Genomic DNA, 20,304 nt, shown 5'->3' with positions numbered 1-20,304 from the left:
TTTAAAGAGTTTCTACCACTGGTGAATACCCTTTTTCTAAGTGGTGGAGAGACAATCCATGTATTTCTACTACAACTCCTCAGCAGTGAGGTATTAAAATGTGTATATGAGAACATCACCTCTTGTTTGCCTCTGTCTCATGCTTCCCTCATTTCTGTTTTGTTCCTTTCAGATACTTGGCGTTTTCAGAAGACTGTTGCATCTACACAGTGGAAGTCAAATTTTGTGTATGGCGTGGTTAAGGTTGCAGCCTCTCACCTCAGCCTTCCTCCACTTTGGGCTGGTTACCTTTGTGCTGTTTTTGCATGGTTTGCAGGTGGACGCTGGCATAACGGGAGAGTCTCTGAGTACAGGACAAAACAGCTCGTGCTCAGGATCTTCTGATTGCAAGGAGGGTGTTATTTTGCCAATATGGTACCCAGAAAATCCATCCCTTGGGGACAAAATTGCCAGGGTTATTGTTTATTTTGTGGCACTTATCTACATGTTCCTCGGAGTCTCCATCATTGCGGATCGTTTCATGGCATCAATAGAGGTCATTACATCACAAGAAAAAGAGATTACAATCAAGAAACCAAATGGGGAGACCACCACGACTACCATTCGGGTTTGGAATGAAACTGTTTCCAACCTGACCCTGATGGCTCTAGGTTCTTCTGCTCCTGAGATTCTTCTGTCATTGATAGAGGTATGTGGCCATGGATTCATAGCCGGAGACCTGGGGCCCTCTACCATTGTTGGCAGTGCAGCTTTCAACATGTTTATCATCATAGCCATCTGCGTCTATGTGATCCCAGATGGGGAAACCAGAAAGATAAAACACCTGAGGGTGTTCTTTGTCACATCTGCATGGAGCATCTTTGCTTATATCTGGTTGTACATGATCCTTGCTGTCTTCTCTCCAGGTGTGGTGCAGGTCTGGGAAGGCTTGCTCACTCTGTTCTTCTTCCCTCTTTGTGTCCTCCTGGCTTGGGTGGCAGATAGAAGGCTGCTCTTCTATAAGTACATGCACAAAAAATATCGTACTGACAAGAGCAGAGGCATTATCATTGAGACAGAAGGTGAACACCCTAAGGGAATAGAAATGGATGGCAAGATGATGAACTCCCACTTTCTGGATGGAAATTTAGTAACTATGGATGGGAAAGAGGTGGATGAATCTCGCAAAGAGATGATCCGGATCCTCAAGGATCTGAAGCAAAAGCACCCAGAAAAGGACTTGGACCAGCTGGTAGAGATGGCCAACTACTATGCCTTATCTCACCAGCAAAAAAGCAGAGCCTTTTACCGCATCCAAGCCACCAGAATGATGACTGGAGCTGGCAACATTCTGAAAAAGCATGCGGCCGAGCAAGCCAAGAAAAGCACCAGCTTGCACGAGGTGCAGGCAGACGAACCTGAGGAATTCATCTCCAAAGTTTATTTTGATCCTTGCTCCTACCAATGTCTTGAGAACTGTGGCGCTGTCCTCCTGACGGTGGTGCGGAAAGGGGGTGACATGTCCAAGACCCTCTATGTGGACTACAAAACGGAGGATGGCTCTGCCAATGCAGGTGCTGACTACGAGTTCACAGAGGGAACTGTGGTCTTGAAGTCAGGGGAGACCCAGAAGGAGTTCTCTGTGGGGATCATCGATGATGACATCTTTGAGGAAGACGAGCATTTCTTTGTGCGGCTTAGTAACCTCCGTGTGGTTGAGACTGAGGAACCTGCTGAGCTCAACAATTTGCCATACCCAAAGGCCATACTGACTTCTCCTTGCGTGGCCACAGTGACTATCTTGGATGATGACCACGCGGGCATCTTCACATTTGAGTGTGATGTGATGCATGTCAGTGAGAGCATTGGCGTGATGGAAGTCAAAGTCCTTAGGACATCAGGTGCTCGAGGTACGGTCATAGTCCCATTTAGGACAGTAGAAGGGACAGCAAAAGGAGGCGGAGAGGATTTTGAAGATGCTTATGGGGAGCTGGAGTTCAAGAATGATGAAACGGTGTAAGTACCCCTTAATTTCTTTTATCTGTCCTAGTTACTGTGGTTAACTCCAAGTTTGACTCCATCACAGGTGAATGCAGACAACAGATAATGGATTACTTTCTCCAGCTATCCTTCAGTTTCCTTACTTACCTCTTCCAGGCAAGAACCCTACAGCAGGATCTAAAAGGGTAATACCTCTTGTCCCTCTCCTCCCAGGAATTACAAAATGGGGCTTGGAAATCTCATCAGTGAGAAGATCTATGATCCTCAGAATCGTCGACTCAAACCAGTGAGTGGGACGTGGAGACTGTACTTAGACATTTTCACAATCCTTTAATTTTGAGGATAGCAGGTATGATTGTGAGTAGAAGACAAAAGACATGTTGAGGCCAAATCTTTCAGACTTTAGTTAAACAAATAGTCCCATTTACTCACTGCCAACATAAATGGCCAGATTTTCAATAGTCGCTAAATAGGGTGGGATTTTCAAAAAGGCTCAACACTGGCCAAACTCTGCTCCTGTTGACTTCAGTGGGAGCAGAGAGAGAGAAAGCAGCTATGAGCACTTTTGAAAATTCTACCCAGAACACTGAGAACAATGAGAATTGTTGGGAGCTCTCAGCTTTTTTGAAAATCTGGGTCTCGGTGATGTGAGTAATAGCTGCAGGATCAGGCCCTTGGTCGCAAAACTGAACCTCTGTTGTATAGCTATTTCTTCCCTTAATCCCCTCTCCCTATCTTTTTTCTTTCTTACCTCAGCAGACAGCACATTAAGGGTTGAATTTCCCCATGCAATAGAAGTGTTATGAGTAAAGACAGAGGGGAGAGGAAAAAAAATCCTTTTCATAGTTTTTAGTAGACTCTTGAATATGCTAATTTGGGATATTAAAAGTCTTTCTGTAGGTTTGGTTTTCAATCAAAGCAGCCACCTCGAGGTACATATGAGCCACTGTCCTAACAAGGGCTCTTCCCCTCCCTCGAACTGCGTACATACATGGTCTGCCTGTGCCGCTTGTACAACCAGGGGTTCAGCTACCACCCGAATCTCACAAGATCGGTAGCAAAGCACACCCTCTTGCTGGCTTGTGTAATAAGCAGTAATTCCTGTCTGTGTACCCTTGCAGCCTCTGCCTAGAGCTGTTTGAGCCAGGCAGTACTCTACCCACAGGTCTTTCTTTAAATGGATCTTAGCATAGGCATTAGGGGGTGGGCTAAATTTTCAGCTTTTGAGTAGTCTTCTGTGTGATCATGTCCGAGTAAGCTATTCTTCCCTTTGAGTTTATTTACTGGTGGTTTTCCCCCTTAAAAAGACTGCAGTAGTCTATAGTAATGATCCAAAACGCTGCAACTCAGCGCTTCCCTACAGCTCCATGACCTAGTGTTTTCATACAAAACAAGCACTCCTCCAGCCCGGGGAGGGAAAGGATTGCGTGGCCTCTAATGGTGTGAACCAGTCCTGTTAATTCAGCTCTTTCATTATGAACAAATGTAACTGATGCGAGAATAGTGAGTAATAAAGACCAGAGACGTAATAATGCTTTAACTACCTTCCATTAACATTCGTGGAAGATGAGGAAAAATCGCTTAGTAGAGGGAGCTGGTGTATGGACATGATGCTAACATTCCCTAATGCTGAGTGCTTGGGTGCCTCTTGTTAAAACCCAATCACTTGAGAAATCAAAGGAAGAATTGTACTGACTTGCAACTGGCAGCAGAGAAAGGAAATTACTGTACCAAGTAGTCTTATACAATACACATGTAGATGCTGGTACACTGAGCTACAGAGCAGGGATGCCTGAATCCTGACATCTTCCCATGGTCTGTGCCTACCTGTCATGGTGTTTTTTTTTTTTTAATCCAGTTGCTGTCCACAACCCTGGTATTTGATTGCACTTGCATGTTCTTCCTTGATAGATGAACAGAAGTTGCTGGTTGGCTGAGATCACCAACAGTAAAAGTAGGCTTGGAAGGATTAGATTGGTGGTGGTAAATGTCAATTTCTTGACATGTTATGTTGACAATTTGGGTTTCAATGGTTAGCAAGCTTTACCTTTTTTTTAATCTCAATGTCTATTGTCATTAAATAGTCTGACCGCCCCCGCCCCCCATAATTTCCTGCAACTGTGGAAAATTTACATTGATAACAATAGAAAAAATATGCCTCAACATGAGATGTCAAAATTATGAAAATAGACACATTGAATTGTGCCAAGCCTGAATAAAAGATTGAAGGTGATCAGCTTTGTCCTCAACTTGCTGCTCCAGGGAGAAGGTGACCATGGGTCACGGTGCCAAACTCTGCTACTACAACTGGTCCTCAGGCTGCACTCTCTGGACACAGTAGACCAAGGTCTCATCTACTCAGTTAAAATTGTTGTGCTGGGGGATGCACCTACAACATGATTTAATTCTAATTGTGTGGGGCACAACAATGTTTTAAATAGGTTCTCCACCATGGTAGATGTTACTGGGGCAGTTGGAGCCTAACAGGCTGGATTATTGACAAAACTAATTTAAACACTGTAATATTCCAACCAGCCCCTCCTCTATTACTGAAGCTTTTTTAATTTATGAAGTAGGGGAGCATTTTAAGGTCCTGTTCATGCTACCACTAAACTGCTTTAAGTTAAACTGTGTTCAGCAGCACCGTGTTTGAGTCTGTTCTCCAAGATGGAGTCAAATGCACTAACTCTTCTCTCTGACACAGTCAGATCACAGTTCTGTTTTTGGAATATAGGTAGAACACACTCAAACGACACTAGGTTCCCATCTGTGCTTTAAAATGGAATTGTGTTGGGGGACAAATATATTGTAACTGAGTCACCTTACCCTTCAGAACTGATACTAGCTAGTCATGGGTGAACTTCAAAACGTCTGAAGTTTGAGTTTGAACAAGCACCTGTAATTCCAGATGCTTATTCAGACATTAGAAAAATCCTGATCTGGTGTAAGCCACTGAAATCAGTGGAGCTGCACTTGCTTACACCATGGCTGCATTTAGCCCTCCAAGCCTCTTGGAACTTTTGTGAGGGAAGACTTTGTAGTGAGATTCCTGTTTCCTACTGGCCAGGAAGTGCAGTGAGCACAGCTTTTTGCTGCCATTCTGCAGGAGGCTCAGAGACTCCTTTGGAAATTGCAAGTGCAGAGACATGAGGGGTTGTATTTTTCCTGAAGGGGAAAAAATAATTTTGGGCAAATGTTTGGGGTAGAAAGCAGCCAATATGGAGAATTCAGATCCATGTTTGAGTTTTTGCAAAGATCAGCGTTGCTCAGATCCCAGGTTTTGGTATTGGCTCATCTCTAGTTTAGGGAGGTATGTGATTATTTTATCTGAAACACTTCACCCATCCTAAATGTTAAAGTGCAGTGGAGGTGGGGTGATGTGTTTATCACCACAATGTTGTATGAAAACACTGGGTCAATAAACTATCTTTCTTCACACAGTATGGATTTGTTACCTGATTCCCCACCTTCTCCCACCACCCCTTCATTCTCTTTGTGGTACCATTGTTAAAGGGGTCTTTTGCTCATAGGAGGGAAGAGCGATAATACACACATGCCTCATTTCTGCAAACACTTAAGGTATATCTACACTGCAATAAAACACCCATGGCTGGCCCATGTCAGCTGACTCAGGCTCACAGGGCTTGGTCTGTGGGGCTGTTAAATTGCAGGCTTGAGCCCAAGCTCTGGGACCCTGTAAGCCCAAAAGTCTACACTGCAATATTAATATTATAGCCTGAGTCCCCTGAGCCTGAGTCAGTTGACACAGGCAAGACAAGGGTGTTTTGTTGCAGTTTAGACATACCTATAAGCATGTGCTTAACTTGACTATCATGAGTAGTCCCATTAGGACTATGCAAGGTAGTCAAGTTAAGCATGTAAGTATTTGTGGAAGTGGGGCTAAAGAGATTTCCAGGCTCTCTGAATATGTAGATTGATGTGACTTACATGCTAAGGAGCTGGAGGAGGGTGAGAGCTTCAATTTACGTCCTCTTCCGGCTCTTGGTGGGTAAGTTACTTATTTAGACTCCATTATATGTTGGCAGTGTGGATGTAAGCAGCTCTAAGGGAGTTTAACTGCGTGTAAAAGTGTCTACATTTAATGTGAGGGGCTCCAAATTCCACATCACCTCTGTATTGCATAACACTGTTTTCTACCAAATTTCTAGAACCAAGGGCTGGAGATGATTCCCCAAATGTTTTCTCTTGTCCCACTCTTTTTGAGGGAATTTCACTTCAATTAAAAAAGATAAAATAAACCATCTGTTTAAAAAAAAAAAAAAGTGGATGTCCCCAGGGAATGCGGGATTAAAAGTAGCTGAGCTGATGCATAAAATAAAGTGTGAGAGGGAGATGGATCCTGCCACAGGGTCTTGCTTATTGCTTCTGTGATTCTCTCAAGGCTGATATGGTCAAAGTTTCCTTGCCTGTATATTGGGTGGGAGCGGGGAGCAAGCTGACTTCTCTTAAGGTGTGAAACCTCAATAATGCTGTTGTTATTATCCAGTCCTCTTTTTGTGTGCGTGTGTGTGTGTGTGTGTAACGCTGCACTTTACTATCTAATGAGAAAGGTGAGTACTCACACAAGCTTCAGACTCGTGGTGTTATAACATTTAAAATGATAAAATGATACATTTGTTACTTCCAGATGCCAACTTCCAACACAGACACTTCTGATTGTGTCTTGCCATTTTACATTTTAAACAGCTGAAATGAGAATGGTCATCTCTAGTCTAGTGATGCTAAGACTGAGGCTCGTGAGCTGCAAGTGGCTCTTTAATGTCTCCCCTGCAGCTCTTTGCAGCACATAATATTAAAACGTGATTTAATGATTAACCACTCCGGATGCTTTTATTATGTAGTTAACCAATTGTAGTGGATAAAATAATAATACTTGTTCAGTTCATTTTGCTGTGGGAATTATATAATATAGTAAATGAAACAATGAATTAACACTACTTTGGCTCTTGGGCTATGTTGATCACTAATTTGGCTTCTGAACCACTGAGGTCTGAGTGTCATTGCTCTAGTCTATTTGACAGTATCCTTTTAACAGATTAGGCCCAACACTTACGTTTTATAAAAGGTTTTAAAAAACAAACAAAAGCCCTAAGAATCAGTGGTGCAAAGCAATTTGTGTTTTTAAAAATAGTATTCGTAGCGCAGGGAAGGAATCTGTATAATACAATTCCAGGATTGTCACTCTGAAGCCTAGAATGTCTGAGTCAGTATGGAGTAAAGGAAACTGCTACAAGCATGGATGAGAGCTTTTTGTTCAGCAGATCACTAGGTGCAATCATCACTGGGATTTGTAGTCTGTTACTGTCCAACTCTAAGTTTTCAGCATTTTGAATTTATGACTTACACCCTATGCGATGTACAGGAAGGCAGGTATCTATGCCATGCCAGGAGTCCTAGACAATTATGGTATCAGAAGCAGCTCAGCCAATCACTGCCCTTACTCTATGACTAATATTTATGCAACAGTTTCCTTTGTTGTGAGAGGGAGACTGCATGGATAGTGGATTACTTGGCCTAACTGCCACCTGCACAAATAAACACAAATCTCCCAGGCCTCCTCCCAGACACACATCTCCTAGCATAACCCCGCCAACACAAATCAAGACAATCACCCACATGATAATCCAACCAGCACACACAATAACGCCAAAGACAGCACACACCCTTCATTTGCCACTGACGCAAATCCACACAACTCTCTCAGCACTGCACAAATCCACACAACCAGCACACACAACAACCCCAAGCATCACTCAGACGTTTGGCTTTTTTTATAAATATGACTTTATGAATTACACCCATGTGACAGCACAGGCTTTCAGTTACTAGTAATACCTTAATTTATAATTATATTGACTGTGTATCCCAGTGTTATAATTATATTGACTGTGTTCTCAGTGGTGGCAGATGACAGAACAAGGAGTAATGGTCTCAAGTTGCGGAGGGGGAGGTCTAGGTTGGATATTAGGAAACACTGTTTCACTAGGGGTGGTGGTGAAGCACTGGAATGGCTTACCTAGGGAGATGGTGGAATCTCCATCCTTAGAGGGTTTTAAGGCCCGGCTTGACAAAGCCCTGGCTGGGATGATTTAGTTGGGGATTGGTCCTGCTTTGAGCAGGGGGTTGGACTAGATGACTTCCTGAGGTCTCCTCCAACCCTAATATTCTATGATTCTATGATTTGCCTTTGGGTCAGTTTGGAATGATACATCTGCTATTAGAAGCCAGTTTGGATGCTATTTGGAAGTCTAAGGGCCAAATTATACTTTGTGTTCCTTGCTGCAATATCAAGGATTTTAACCTAGAATTAGGGCAATAGATATATTTGGTTGCTTGCCCTTGTCACTGGTATCTGCAATATTTTTGGGATCCACAGTGGTGCATGGTTGGAGATTGATTTTTGTTGGGGACAGGGAGGAGTGTGTCTCCCCTGTCCAGCAGCGTAGCTTTTTTGCCACAATTCCAAAGTTTCGTAAGCAATGTTCTATGAATCAGAAAGGGTATTAGGTGTCAGTAGAAGCTGTAATGTTGAACTGGTAGCAAATGGCTTGCTAACCCTCTCGGCAAAACAAGCAGCACTGAGATTTTGGATGAAATGTGTGTGGTAACATGTGGCCACTTCTGTGGGTGGTTTTTATGCAAAGCTTGCAATAAAGGCATAAGTAGTGAAGAGGCTGAAAGGATCTACCTCCTCCTGTTCCTCCATTAATGAAAACATTTCTGGAGACAAACATATTAAGACTGAGCTCTTGGAAATGTTTATTGCCTGTGGCCTAAACAACGCTGCCCTTCAATATTTTTGGAGACGCATTTTTTTGAAGCATTGAATAAGTATAGTTACTAAGGAGCCGGGGTCATTTGTAAGGTACATGTGACCCATCTCATCCATTTCTCCCCAGAGATTTTTGAGTATGAGTTGCACTGCCACCCAGCTTCTGTGTGTGGCTGCCCTGCTGAATCACTACACGTGTGGTATGTAAGCTCTGTGGTGCAGGGACTGCCTTCTTGTGGTGTGTGCATCTAGCACTATGTGGCTGGGTAGCACTAAGTGCTGCCACAATACAAATAAATTCCCCTTTATTTGGGCTTTGAAAATCATCTCCTTGCCAGTTAAAGCAATTACACAGAATACGGGGGCAATTCAGAAGACAGGGCCCAGGGTGGGAAGTGGAAGGAAGTGACTGGTTAATAGCTGTTTGGAAAAGACCATTGTGAAGCTTTATGTAGCCACTTGTGCTTCTTTTCTAAACTTCCCTGTTGCTGGAAACAGTGCCTTTTTCAGTTTGATGGACAAGCCAGATGAGAATGTTTGATGATCTGGAGATTCAGCAGTTGTCTAGTTGGGAGGCTCTTCCTCCTCCATAACTCAAGACCATGATGAGCCAGTTCAGACTTGATGGGCTTCTTCCCGCCCATTAGATCACTGGTTGTGGGTAGCGGTCATTGCCTCCAGTTTTACAACAGTCATTACTGTCGTTTGGGGTTTTATGCTCCCTGTTTTAATTTTAATCACATGAATTGGAGGTGTGACATGCCCCATATTAATTCAGAGACCTATGTTGGCTCATTGTCAGCTGGGGCAATCTCAAACTAATTGCATAGATTTCCGCCCCCCCCCCCCCGCCCCAAGACCTGCAGGAACCATTATGATCTAATCTGAGCTGTGCATACCAGGCCGTAGAATCTCCCTCCATAATTCCTGCCGTAAATTTAACTTGTGGCTGAAGCAGAGCCTCCTTTTTCAAATAAAGATGGCGATATCTGTCAGCGACTCCAAGTGATGGAGAATTTACCATCTCTCTTGGTTCATTTGTTCCAAGGGTTAGTTACTCTCCCTGTTAGAATTTGCACTTTTCCTTACCACAGCTCTCTCGTTATCGATCATGTACTTCTAGTTTATCCCTTAGGGTGTCCATATCCCCCAAAGGAAAAGGGGAACACAGGGTTGGGCTAACCCGAGGCCCCGTCCTCCATGCGGAGCTGGCCGAGCTGCTCTCCCAAACCCCCCTCCCCACGCAGGCCTGGCCCGAGCCACTCTCTTGACCCCCCTCCCACCCTCCGGGGCTGGCTGAACTGCTCTCCCAGGCCCCCCACCCATGCAGGGCTGGGGCTGGCGTTGCTGCTTGCCTGAGCCCTGCCTGCCCCCTGCACGAGGCTGGACTGGCGTCACTGCTCGCCCGAGCCCTGCCTCCCTCACTGCGCGGGGTTGGCATTGCTGCTCCCCCACCCCGCACATTACTCTGAACCCCAGTTTTTTAAGCAAAGGTGGGCATTTGTCCTGTTTGTTCTTGCCAACCGATCAAGTTGGCCAGAGCAAATGGGACAAATGCCCACTTTTTCCAAAAAAGTCGGGACAACCAGGATAGGGCTTAAAAAAGGGACTGTCCCGGCCAAAACGGGATGTATGGTCACCCTATTATCCCTCCAATCTCTTCCTCTTACCCTCCCGCATCCGCATGCAGGCTCAGTCCTGCCTTCTCACCCTTCTCCTCTAGTAAAAGAGAGGTGACATCCTGACTGGTGCTGATCCCTGGCTCCTTCTCTGACACAGATTAAGAAGCAGTAGTACCAGATCTGCTCTCTGGCTCCTCCCCCTGGACACTGTGCTCCCACATAATCCTCTTAAAGGAGAAGTCCCTGGGCTATTCTGTTGCCAGGTTTGATCATTTCTGAAAAAGAGGAAGGTGCCAGCACATCTGCTTTCTAGCTTTAGTTAGCCCACTTGCCTGTCCGAATTCCTACTCACTCCATGCAATACATTTTTCCCCAAACCCGGATTTAGTGATCTGTGTTGGTGATCTCCCAGCGTATCACTAGTGTGAAAGATGGTATGCCCAGTTCTCACTCTGAAATTCCCTCATGTAGGTCCTGTTAAGGCTGCTCATTCCTACCTTAACTCAAGCGGTGTACATTTAATACAGTCCACTGAGATTTCTGGTGAGGATTACTATGAGGTGCTGGTGGGGGGTGTCCGAGGAGTGTATAAAAGCAGCCTGCAGAAATGTGAGACGGAGACTATCATGTGAACAAGAGAAGCACTGAGCTGACCTTTATCCTCTCATAGTTTTGGTGACAGGCGTTGAGTAGAGGTACATGCCACCTGTCTATGAGAAGGACAAATGACATCCTGTCTGGGGCTATGACTTGTTGCCTGTCAAAGGCATTTGGATGTATTATGTGACTGCAGCAAACAAGGGGATGTTTAAAACCCCAGTTTAAGTCAGCCTTTAGTCAAATTCAAATTAGGGAGGCATAAATGTGGGCCTGATCCTGAGACGAGTAAACTCTCTCTACTAGCAGTGAAGTCAGTGGGAGTACAAAGTGTGCAGCACCCTGCAGGATCAGGCCTTAGAAGGGGAAGAGATGAGACTGTCTCACAGGGGCACGTGGATTCATAATTCTAGAGAGAGCACTGGGAACTTGCCCATGCCAAAAACTGCAGCCCCAAAGTAGATTAAAAAGGTTAATCCCAACTCAGGTCAAAAACTAATTTACTGTGGGTTGGGTTCAGTTCAATTCAGTCTGATTACCTGAAGTGTCTCAATGAAATGTGAGTGCTAGTGACACAATCCGACCCTGTGGGTTTTGAAAAGTTGGCAGACGTGCACTTTGCACACATGCCTTCAAAGTCTTATTTACAGACTCCGACCTTTTGTTCTCCCTGCACACACTTCTTCTAGGAGGAAGGGAATTTGCTCCTAGATTTTTGTTATTAGGTAGTGCCTGTCACAGTCTAGGGCACCTGCATTCCCCTCTAGGGTCCAGCAAGGGCAGTCACCCTCAGGCTTCCAGCTCCCCAAGCATGGCCTTTCTTGGGTGGAGACCCATGTCTCTCTCCCTTCTGGCCGGGATATCTCCAGGCTGCACAGTCCCCTCGTTTCACTGTGTTGTTCTCAGCAAGAGACTCTGCTTGAACAGCTGGCTTACATTCCCTTCAGAGACTAATAACAGAGTAAGCACCCACCATTATAAGGTACCACACAGTACTTCCTATGCAAGCCCATCATAAGGTAAAAGCACTACAGAGAAAGGATATTAAAACCAATAAAACAACCTACATGCATTCTAATAAGCTTACCTAAAGATCACTCCAACCCTGACGTGGGCTCTGGCTGGAGCAGTCCTTTGGAATCCCACTCAAGGGATTTCTTTGTGGTTTCAAATTCATCAAAGATTTGGCTCAGACCAAGCACACTCATGACATGCTTAGTCCACCCTTTATACAGTTCAGGGATCTTTGATCTGACGTTTCCAGAGTAGGTAATGAGCAGACAATGGTTTTCTCTTCCCAGTGTGTAGCTTCTAAAGGATGGACCTACATTCCCCTCACCCCTCAGGTATTTCCTAGGAAATCCACTTTATGCGCATTGTTCCAAAAAGTCCTCTGAAGTTTTTCCAGTCTTCCTAAATTGCATTAATCCTGTCTTCCGGCTCAAGAAGTTCCATACAATTCCATAATAGAACATAACCATTTGCATTTTTCATACAATGGACCCCAAAGGTATTAAACTTAATTCATGAACGTTAAACTTTATTGAATTAACTTAATCTTAATTTCATAATGTTTGTCCAGGATATTTTCAGTCTGTCCCAGTGTCATCCTTTGACTAATGTATTTTTAGGGTGGGATATGGCCAGGAACTGGCTATCTTGGGTGATTTGTAATGAGACCTGACATTCAAATTTGACTCTGGATTTCTTGAGACAGCTGTGGATCCTTGGGGAAAAAAACATGGAGTTGAAAGAATTTGATTTGCGCAGAAAATCCCCAACAACCCACCTTCTTGACCCATATGATCTGGAGAGACACTGTGACTCTCTCCAGAGAGAAGGAAGGTGAAGAGGTGCCAGGAAGATCCGTATGGGTATCAAGAATGGGCTTCATTTTCCACTGCCTTGTGCATAGTTAGTTACACATACAAAGAGTGGGTGTAAAATGCTACTGTTCTGATTGGGCACTTGGCACACATGTTACACTGATGTAAGCGACTGCAGAATGGGCCAGGCAATGGAGAATGAGGCCCACTTACATCCTCCGACCGATACGAATAAGAGGAGTTGCAAATGCCAACCCACCCACTAGGGAGGTGGTGAGAGAAATAGTATCTTGACCTGAAGGGAGACCCAGGCAGCTCCTTGAGGAGCCAATGGTAGCCTTGGAGGTTCTGATACTATCATGCACTGAAAAGGCTCTTTAAGCAATAATAGAGATGACAGGGCGTGCACAGCAGCACAGAAAATGCATATGCACCCACTTGTACTGATGCCTTGAGTTGTATTACCTAAACCCTCCCTGATGTTTGAATGAGAAGTAGCAGGATGCCTTTCTACAAGCCCATTAATATAGAGAGATCAGTCACCACATCTCCATTCATAGCAACCTGAGCTTTCCTCTTACAAATGAAGGAGGCTTGGGCCTGCTCAGGGCATCAATGGGAGACTTCCAAAGAAAATCAAGGTGCTGATGGAATTGGTGTGTGACTCATGGGGGCAATGTTCCTTCTGACTCTAGGTATGCCTACACGTGCTGCAGTCACACTTCTGATTGCAGTGTAGACATACCCTTAGTATTAACTTAAGGCCCAATTACGTTGGAAGGTATATGGGGGGGAAGTGGAAGTGTGCTGCTAGCCAGGCCATCTTTCAGAGTAAATATAAAAATGAGGTTCTGACTATAATTTTTCTTTAAATTAGGACTGTTAACACAGCCATTCAGATTTCCACTCATCCATTTACCTGGGGTGAATGTTTAAAAAAAAAATTATTTCTTTAGTGTGAGAGTCACACAGTCATTAGTTCTATTGTTAGTACTGTATGTTGTCTGTCGGGGCTTCTATAGAATCTCAAGCTTGTGGAGGGGATGGTGTGATGAGATTAGTTTATGGCCCATCCACAACTGCTATTAGCAAATATCTCCAACGGCCAGAGATGGGACACTAGATGGGGAGTGCTCTAAGTTACTACAGAGAATTCTTTCCCAGGTGTCTGGTTGGTGGGTCTCATCCATATACCCAGGGTCTAACTGATCACTACATGAGGGGTGGGGAAAGAATTTTCCCCCAGGTCATATTGGCAGAGACTGGGGGGACGGGGGTTTCGCCTTCCTCTGCAGCATGGGGCACTGACCACTTGGTGGTTTGAACTAGAGCAAATGGTGGATTCTCTGTATCTTGAAGTCGTTAAATTAAGATTTGAGGATGTCAGTAACTCAGACAGAGGTTATGGGTCTGTGATGTGCTGGAGGTCAGACTGGGTGATCATGATTAGGGCCCTACCAAATTCATGGTCCATTTTGGTCAATTTCACAGTCATAGGATTTTTAAAATCGTAAATTTCATGATTTCAGTTATTTAAATTTCATATTAAATCTGAAATTTCATGGTGTTGTAACCTTAGAGGTCCTGACCCAGAAAGGTGTTGTGAGGGGGTCACAAGGTTACTGGGGGGCAGGGGTTGCGGTACTGCTATCCTTACTTCTGTGCTGCCTCAGAGCTGGGCACCTGGAGAGCGGCGGCCGCTGGCCAGGATCCCAGCTCCCAAGGCACAGCTACTGCCAGCAGCAGCGCAAAAGTAAAGATGGCATAGTATGGTATTGCCACCCTTACTGCTGCTGGCGGGGTGCTGCCTGCAGAGCTGGGCTCTTGGCCAACAGCCGCTGCCCTCCGGTCACCCAACTATGAAGTCAGCGCAGAAGTAAGGGTGGCAATACTGTGACCCTCCCACCCCTAAAATAACCTTGTGACCCCCCCCCGGCAACTTCCTTTTGGGTCAGGACCCCCAATTTGAGAAACGCTGGTCTCCCCCCGTGAAATCTGGTCTTTTGTTTGCTTTAACCTTATACTATACAGATTTCACGGGGGGAGACCAGATTTCACAGTCCGTGATGCTTTTTTCATTGGCCATGAATTTGGTAGGGCCCTAATCATGATGGTCCCTTCTGGCCTTAAAGTGCCAAAGTGCCTTAGGATGGGTGTTTGCTGTGTTACAGTGCCTGGCTGCACAGAACAAAATCCCAACAGGCCTAGAGTCTCTTACAGTGTGGCAGTGAGGTACCATAAAAGCATATTAGAGAACATTATGCAGGGATGTTACACCAGGTTTACATGCTCCAAAATCCATTGTTATATAGTACTCATAACTGGCGTAGCCTCAGAACGTACAGGAACACATGGCAGGACTATAGGGAAAGAGAGACACAATGGGCCAAATTCATCCTTTGTTGAACTCCAGTGAAGTCAGCGGTTTTACACCTAGGAAGAATCTGGGCCAATGATTTATAGATGTCTAACAGGTGGATCCTGACTCATGTGACCATTCTGAACCCTCCCCCCTGGTCTGACTTCTTGGATCTCTAGGTGTCAGAGCTTATTGCCTGTTTTTTGCAACTGAGACCTGGTTGCAGTCAGACCTGGTTGGCTGTTTCGGACTCTAGGCCGCTTGGCTGGGTCTGGCTGGAACATGAATTGGAGTTTGGCACTAGGATTTCCTATTTCCTGCCTTGGTTCATAGGCCTGCTCTCCCTAGACTAAGTACCGATTCCTCTTTGCCTCTTGCCAGTTACCAGCTAGCTGTACCTACCCTGTCTTGATCTCCTCCACCTCAAGTCATATTGCAGATACTTCAACCTTGCTAAATCTTCTCTTTCCTTTGTCTAGTCTTGCATTCAAATGCCTTGGTCTACCTGTGTTCCCTTTATTCCTTGGCCACCTGCTTTGCTTCTGTGCCCAGCTGTTTCCCCCAGGGGGAGATAGTAAAGAGAGCAAGATTAAGTCATCCTCTCTCGGGACTTAAAAACCTCTGACAACTCCCATAGCTTGTTCTTGCAATCACAAATAATTTCACACTGTCCACTCAAGTTGTGACCAAAGTGTTGGCAATAATTTTAACTTCTATAGCTCCTTATGAATGTTAGTGAGTTTAGGATGGGCCATTCCTGATTACTGAGGGAGGCTGGAGCCGATGCAAGTAAAGGCTGAGGATCCAGACTCCTGATATTTACCTTACATTGAGTATTTTCTGAATCCAATAGATGTTAGACACTTGGGAGGCAGCAGCTTTTATCCCGTCTCTCTTTACCCCCTCCCATCTCCAAGTACACTGTCCAAGACAGAAATTTGCTGTGCTTTCACTTGGGATCCTTTCCAACGAGCCCCTCCATCGACAGTTTATTCAGGGATTTACTTTCTTCGTGCCACGTGTGTAAATGTATGTTGTGGAAATCAGTCCCTTTTTGTCTCTACCTTTTTTCTTCCAATGAGAGAAACAAAAACATTCTCATGCCCATACAAATCATAAAAATGCCTTGCCTTGTATTTGTATTTCCTTGTATCATAAGATAAATATGCAAATATTTAACTTGGAAATTCTGCTAAATTAATCTCTGCCTTCCCTCCTGAATTAGAGGAGTAGGGTCAATCTGCAAGTCTCTCTCCTCTGCCTCATCTAATTGATCATGTTGCTCTGACACTCCCATCTCCTCCTCCTGTGGTCAAGACACATCTGGAGAGCAGTGGCAGAATACAATGTAGCAGAAATAGTTTACTGACCTTACAAGGCCAGCTCTGCGCTGAGTAGTTTTCCAAGGCATCAAAATGCATTTTTAAGATGCCCAATGTCTTTTGGGGCAGTAACCAAGAGAGCCTTAAGGACTCATATTTTTTCTCCATTGGAGTGTGGGGTGTAGAACATGAGTCATCTTGCAGTGTTTCAAGGATAATGTGCTGTCAGCTGAAAATAGAGTGGATAAAGTTGGGGATGCACTCTCTTTCCAAACCTATAGACTAACAGAGGATGAAATATCCTGTAAGATAGAACTGCTTACCAATGAGCAAACCTCCTTGAATTTGATCAGCTTTGGATAGTTGGGTCAGTGAACAGTGTCTGAATATGTAACAGTGGGGGGTATGTTCGGATCCTGGCTACCTCTGACATAAAACGGGTGCAGCACCATAGAAGTCAATGCAGTTGTGTGTGTTTGTCTCAGAGGTGACTTTGGTGCTACATCTGTAAGGAGTTCTGCATCTCATATAATTCTCATGTGCATGGAATGAAAAGGCTTCATGGGGCCTGATGGAACAGTGTTAGAAGGGGAAGAGAATGCAGTCAGTGGGTCTCAGAACTGAGGGAAGCTTTACTAGGTCATGAGACTTCTTCGTGATATGCAGCTGGTGCTGTCTTTCCCCTATGGAAACGAATACATAGGCTAGGAACCTGCTTATCCCATTCTTTGTGTGGCACACAGCAGCAGGAAAAGGCATAACAGGTGCAACATCTGCCCCAATTGACAGCAGGTTGTGCACAGCAGTAGCGGAGCACGCAAGGAAGAGAACAGGGATTGCTACTTAAATGACCCCTTAGAAGTGCACAGTGCCGCAAAGAGCGGGGGAAGAGGTGGGGCCATTGTCCTCCCCTGATCTGTTGTCTAGGCAAACTTGGACAGCTGATTTCCCAGGACCAACAGTGTAAATTACTTGGAATAACTTATAGATAAGAGAGAGCAAATGGACTCAAAATCTAGAACAAAGATATATGACAAAATTTAGGGGTCTAAATATGCATTTAGGAATATAACTTTGAGCACCCAAGTTTGAACATTCTGGTCCCAGAGCATGCATTTATATTTAGTTAATCTGCCATAGGATCATTCCCACCACCTCTGGGCCGTAACATGACAACTGTTTAGCAATGCACAGCAGCGCTCCATGGTTTTTCAGGCTAGGAAGTGCCGGCCAATACCATATCCAGTTGAAGCCACAGGGGAAATATCAGGTAGGTGGATTGTAATTACCTAAATTGGAATTTGGCCAAGAGACTGGAATTGATGTCTTGATGTCTTTACCACGAGTGGTTAGGACCTCTGTTCTACAGCTAGCTGAAAGAAGGCCCTTACAGCAATACTGTTTAACTTCCTGACACCATGCTGGGGAGTCAGATCAGTATTGACTCAGAGCGGAGAGAATCTGAACTAGAAAGCTCCCCTTTGCCTAACAGGCTGCTCTATTGTACAGACTTTGAGGTTGCAAGAGGTGGGGACACAGTGGGGTTCAGCTGAAGAATTGGAAAAATAAAACAAAAATCTTCTTAAAAAGACAGAGGCCCTCAAACTATTTTTTTGGTTTGTTTTAACCAACTAGTTCATAAAGTAACAATACACTCCCTGAAGGGTACTTCTAAATGAATTAGAGGGTGGCTCTGTGTTGTTCTAGGCAGCGAGAGAACTGCTCAGCTTCCTTTAACCGCTGCCCGGAATGCTTGTGAGACACCCTATAATTCAATTAGAAGTACCCTCCAGGGAGCATATAATTATATCATATCTGTGAAACATAATGACAACCCTCTCATATCACATGGTGAGCAACTCTATACTGCTGCCCAGAACCTTTCACCGGTAAGGAACTAATCTGCTTAGCGCAGATTGAACTCGGCGGTGTAGAGCACTTACCCAAATGCTTCTGAAAGGAATCCCTGCCAGCTGAATAAACCTGTTAAAGGCACACACTTACCACACACCGGGGCTATGCCTCCCCATTCTCTGCCCTCAGAGCCCTCCCTGGCCATCTTGGTCACTTGGAGCGTCCCTCGAAAGGCTGGGATTTTAAAGGAGATAGCTGAGCTTCTCTTTAGCCCTTTAGACTATGTTGGATAATTAACCTAAAATCAGTGTGCTGGGTGGATGGGATTTTATAATGGGCAAAATTCCCTTCTTCCCTCCTCTCAGATGGTATGTCATGAAGTTTCTAGACAGGCCATACACTTTCTGTGAGAGAGAGAAGTAATTGCACTCCTCTTCATGGACATGCAGCTAATTCTGGTGTGAAATGCAGCAACCGTTTAACAAGTGCTCAGTGACATAAAAAACTGCTGAGGACTGGAAGGGAAGAATACTGTAGCGTACTGACATTTGAATTGGATACTGGGATTTCATTTAGGTAGAACGTGATTACCCAACAGGAAATGTCGGGGGTGTTTGAATCTGAGACCATGAGCATGCATTGGCAAACTTACATCCTCCAGGCCTTATCTGCTCCAGCAAATAATGTTGTTCAAGAAATTAGACACATGGGCTGCCTGTCAGATCTCATTGGAAGAGGTACCTCTTGTCAGTCACTGGGAAGAGGGCAGTTCTTCTGACAACACTGAAGCTGACTGGTAATAGAATGATTAGACTTTATTATAGTGAAAAGCAAAGCGGGGGTGGGGTGAAAGGGGAAGGTGCTCGTTACCTCCTAAATAAATCCTCTTGGAAGGAGAGGAATTTCCCCCCAACAGTGGAACTTGACTGGGAAAATGGCCTTGCCAACTTCCAACAGCATTGTGGTCAAAATGAGCCTGGATGAAATCATTCCCCTTAGTTTGAAAGATGCACTTGCTCATCTGAATTGCCCCCTTTCTGTCTTTTAACTATGCTGTCTGAAATGCCTGTCTCCAAAGGATCTTTCACTCCAGAGGAATAACGAAACCAATACCTGTCACCAGCTTGTAGTTAATGCTAATGCTTTAACATTACTGGCTGTCAGTCTTAAAAGTGTCCTTTACAGCCTCAAATCCCTTAGTTCTGAGTGAGCTGGATGCCTCTCGAATGCCAAATAATAGTAGCAAGGAACATAAGGAGCAGTTCTCTGAGAAAGGACTGAGAAAACAAGGTCTGTTCCCACCGGAAGGCAGAGGAACTGATCTGAATCCCTGTGTAAATCTTTTACCGTCAGCACGGTGGGGATTGAGTCAATTGAGATGGATGGGGAGCAAGTGCGTTTAGGCAAGCTCTTCTCAAGAGATGATTACATGAGGAAGCACTAACTAGCAGGGCCACTGGGTTAGGAAATGTGTAGCTATTCAAGAGGGAGCTTACCTGTGTTTCTAAGCATGCTGAAAAAGGAGAGGAGGGAGTCAGGAAAATTGTAATGCAAAAAGACATGGATGAGAGCGACTTGCCTAGAGCCTCTTTGGTCTCTGTTAGTAGGATAAGATAAGGTTGGAAGATGGCTAACATCTTTGATCAGGGCTTCTCAGGCATGACCTGAAAGTGGATTGAGGTGCAAGGTCACACCCCACTGGTTTTGGGGAGGGAACAATCTATAATTTGATATGAGCTGGGTTCTGTCTGGAGCCTAGGCAGCCTTCCCACTTCCTGCTGGTGCCTCTGTTCTGACGACAGCCCTCCCCACCAACTCTATGGCAGCTCTCAGACCCCTCTACTTACCTCCTTCTTTTATCCACCAAACTCTGCCCACAAACAGCTCAGTTCAGGTGGGAAGCAGTGTGTCCTTCAACCAGCACTGCCCCAGAGCTGTGCGTTGTATGGAC

The 20,304-nt window shown here is 44.9% G+C and overlaps 1 protein-coding gene across 7 annotated transcripts in view; it reads left to right on the top strand.

Annotated features, from left to right (window-relative positions):
- The first annotated feature begins 229 nt into the window (after positions 1-229).
- The window catches only part of SLC8A3 (solute carrier family 8 member A3), a 144,868-nt gene continuing 124,793 nt past the window's right edge, over positions 230-20,304 (top strand). For 5 of the 7 annotated variants that reach the window (XM_077820245.1, XM_077820249.1, XM_077820247.1 and 2 more), the window contains exon 1: positions 230-1,995. In XM_077820245.1, the coding sequence (XP_077676371.1) occupies positions 230-1,995 (1,766 nt within the window). The remainder of the gene's footprint in view (positions 1,996-20,304) is intronic. The other 2 variants (XM_077820252.1, XM_077820250.1) reach the window with 1 other exon arrangement.

This window comes from Eretmochelys imbricata, chromosome 6 (genome assembly GCF_965152235.1).
Source record: "Eretmochelys imbricata isolate rEreImb1 chromosome 6, rEreImb1.hap1, whole genome shotgun sequence".
Classification (NCBI taxonomy): domain Eukaryota; kingdom Metazoa; phylum Chordata; order Testudines; family Cheloniidae; genus Eretmochelys; species Eretmochelys imbricata.
The sequence above is the reverse complement of the archived record's forward strand: the minus strand, read 5'-3'. Positions and strand labels throughout refer to the sequence as shown.